At 33.4% G+C, this 3,646-nt stretch overlaps 1 protein-coding gene across 1 annotated transcript; it reads left to right on the top strand.

Annotated features, from left to right (window-relative positions):
* The first annotated feature begins 3,090 nt into the window (after positions 1 to 3,090).
* On the top strand, positions 3,091 to 3,442 carry LOC116144901. The gene has a single exon (XM_031430320.1). The coding sequence runs from the start codon at positions 3,091 to 3,093 to the stop codon at positions 3,427 to 3,429; it is 339 nt and encodes a 112-aa protein (XP_031286180.1). The 3' UTR covers positions 3,430 to 3,442.
* Positions 3,443 to 3,646: the final 204 nt, after the last annotated feature.

The following is a 3,646-nucleotide window of genomic DNA, read 5'->3' as shown; positions in this document are numbered from 1 at the left end:
CTTATAGGAAAAAATGTTTATTACAAGTTTTGATTTACGATGTCACTATCAGAAATGTTTAAAGGTATCAATTTTTTTAGATAAATTATTACACAAANATCTCCAAGAAAAACTGCTGGTTCTCTCTCACTTTATTTGTGGAAATTGATTGATTTTGCATATTTTCTTCAGGGAGAAAAAAAATTATTGATATATTTTGGTTAAAACTAGTTTAGATCTATTCACTTTAAAATTTCTTCATACTTATAGGAAAAGATGTTTATTACCAGTTTTGATTTACGACGTCACTCTCGGAAATGTTTAAAGGTATCACTTCTTTTAGATAAATTATTACACAAATTTCAGAGCCATTAGGTTAAAATTAATGCAACTTATATAATCAATATTTATTGGGAATGACATAATTTGAGATACAATCTCAATGTTCAAATATATTAATCATGTTAAAAAAAATAGTAAACTTGTGTAAAAAAAGTGGAGCTTTTTAACTTGACCCCTTAAAATTTTATTAATTTTTTTTTTTTTAAATCTCTTTTAATAACACCGTGTTACATCAGTTTGTATGAATTATTTTACACATATTATATTTAAATGATCAGATTCATGAGAGAATCAATCACAAATCTATTTAGTTGATCTCTTTTTTCATGATTCTAAATAACTTTAGGCTCATCCAATGAATTATGTAAAAGTAAGAAACACTTATTTAATGAAACAGCAACGACATCGATTTCTATGGCCCATAATATCATTTTAACAAAAAAGAATATGGAAAAGTGTATAAGCAATATGTTTTGTCTAATCACTGATTTTATATTATCCAATTAAACTCTTACAACATTAATTGGACACTATGCTATTTATGTCTCACATGAAGCACATGTGCTTTTGTTAATGATACAATTTCCATGCCAAATGGCCCAATAAATCTTACATTTTAAACTTTTAATACTATTGAATTTATGGGCTTTTTTTTTTTTTTCGTTATTATTGAAGTTATTATCTATATACAAATGAATTTGTAACATAGATAATTACATATTCCAATGTATATTATAAGAGAAAAAAAGGATAATACAATTGAGATTCCGCAATATGCATCCTATGCATATTGTAAAAGATAACTGTTTTGTGTCAACGACTTACATATTATCAAATCCATTATTTGACAACGTTCACACCATACAGTTGTACAATGGTATGAAGCATGATGAACATGTAACACGCTCAAACTTTGAAATATAACAACGTATTAATGATAGAATAGTAAAACAACGGACTTTAACATTAATTTATGAACTTATAACACTCTCCATCTATTTATCATTCTAATAAATAAAATGACTTATTATCTATACAAAGTGTAACGTTTTATATTATAAATTGAACGTTGACGAATAAATTAATCCTCGGAAAACATATGGCACAATAAAAGGTTTTCATATTAAGTCACGAAAGCATGAATGTCACAATAGACTTTTACGTGGTAGCTAATGCTCAAATTTTTGCTCTAATTGGCCCACATTCAGCAACTAAGCAAGAGTCGGCAAATCAAATTTCAGCCGCCAGGTTAGTGGGGTTAATTAGTCAGCTCCCTCTATGAGAAACTTCAAATGTGTAAATATGATAACAAAATCTCTTAATCATCTACCAAGATTTGCTGCTGAGATATCAAACTAACTTAGTGGATGCACCCTCAGCTTCCAATTCTAGTGGTTCTTCTTATATATGTATTCTCTTTTAATTAGAAGAAACACTATATGTTTCTTGTTTTATTTGTGATATGGGTTCTTTCGTTTTAATCCAAGGATTGTTCTTTTTTGTGGGATTTTTATATAGTTCTCTTTTTGTAATCTATTTGCTGTCATTTTTCAGACTTTGTGAAAGAAAAGAAGGTTTTGATGGCTGATTCATAAGGGTCTAACCTAGTATTAGTATTTAAGTTTAACAAAACCTTTCATGTGCAATGTTGCACAGAACTAGAGAGATGGGTCAAGCATAAACACCAAGAGAGATAGACGAAAATCATATGATCAGAGAGATGGGTCAAGCCTAAAAACCAAGAGATAACCATATACATGTGTGTATTTGTGGTATTTGAGCTTAAGACTTGGAACCTTTAAAACTATTTTAAGAAGTTATTTAACATAAAAGTTTAGACTGATAGGCCAGTGAGGAACCGAGATCCAACCATAATATTTAATTCAATAGTTACAATATTAACTTGATAACGTTGTTTTATCACTGTAACTATAAATAATTAAATAGATGAGTGCACAATAATATTGAAATAGTTAGTTAACAACTTAACATTCTACGTCAATAACTCAATTAATTAACAAATAATTTCCATATTGTCAACTGTCCCTTTACACATTCTCCGTATAATAATACAATATAATAGTATATATATGGTAATGCAATGCTACTTATAATGCATCAATTGGTTGGTCCAAAATGAGCCGTTTTTGTTCAATCTCCTGATTTTTTTAACCATTAAACAGAACTTTATTTCCTGTTTGGCACAGCCCATTGGCCCCTCCCAGAAGAAATGGTTGCTTTTCAATTAAGTAATTAATTTAATTTGTCTTCTCAGTCTCCCCATGGCTGTCACTATTGAGTCTCCTCCTTTTGTCCACTCAATACTTTCCCATTCACAGATTCTGCATTTTTCTCATATTCCATACTCAAAACATAATATTAAAACACAAAATTTCAGAATATAATTATCAAATTGAGAATTGTAATTTCCATATCTAATTTAATTTTCACAATTACAAGAGGGGTTTAGATCTAATTGCAACAAGTTACTAATCAAACTATACAATTTACAGCTAAAACTACAAATTCTTTGGAATTCTTGTGAGAGCACATAATTAATTAACCAAAATATACTTCTAGCTAATCCCTCTATAACTTCGTATCAAACCTTCAGGTTCTAGTGGCGGTATGCTCACAATTGTTTCCTGAACAGGCTGAGCTTCAGGTTCTGATGAGCTTGCCTGATTGCACCCAACAATTTTCTGGCAAGTTTCGAGCAGGCAGTGTCGGCAAGTCGGGCAAGAAGAGTGCGAGCTGAGCCACTTGTCAATGCACCGGACATGGAATCCGTGGTTGCATTTCGGGAGGAGGCGGATGCGGTCACCGGAGGCGAATTCGGATAGGCAGATCACACACTCGGTGTCCAGTCCTGGAAGCTTCAAATCCGGTGAAAAGTTCACGATTGTGAAGGTTTTGAGGGCCTTTTGTTTCACTCCTGTGTTGGCTAGTCTCGCTGAGGAGTTGGCGCTGGATCTCGAGGCGACTAGCGTTGAGCACCTGAGGGCGCATCTGATGATGGAGTTCAATCCTAGGGAGCAAATCAGGGCGCAGAGCAGGACTGAGAGGACCATAACGACATTGGCGTCGAAGCTGTTGTCACCGGTGTAAGGTTCCGAGGGATCATGGGTGGTTGCGGGAGCTGGAGGAGGAGCAGCCGGATTGGGGGATTGGGGGGCGTGGAGGAGCAATCTTCTGGAGTAAAAGTCACCGAGAAAATCCCGGAAAAGTTGAGTAGAAGTCCTGGAAGAAGTGGAAGTAAACATAGTTGAGTTGAGAGAGCTGAATTACAATGTCGTTGGAACTTATTGGGGGTGGTTGTGAAATG

This window comes from Pistacia vera, unplaced genomic scaffold, assembly GCF_008641045.1.
Source record: "Pistacia vera cultivar Batoury unplaced genomic scaffold, PisVer_v2 Contig459, whole genome shotgun sequence".
Lineage (NCBI taxonomy): Eukaryota > Viridiplantae > Streptophyta > Magnoliopsida > Sapindales > Anacardiaceae > Pistacia > Pistacia vera.
Note: the sequence above shows the minus strand (reverse complement) of the source record. Positions and strands in the feature narration are given on the sequence as shown.

What these genes read in the sequence shown, in the direction of transcription:
- LOC116144901 (XM_031430320.1), top strand. Translation starts at nt 3,091, where the DNA reads ATGCACCGGACATGGAATCCGTGGTTGCATTTCGGGAGGAGGCGGATG.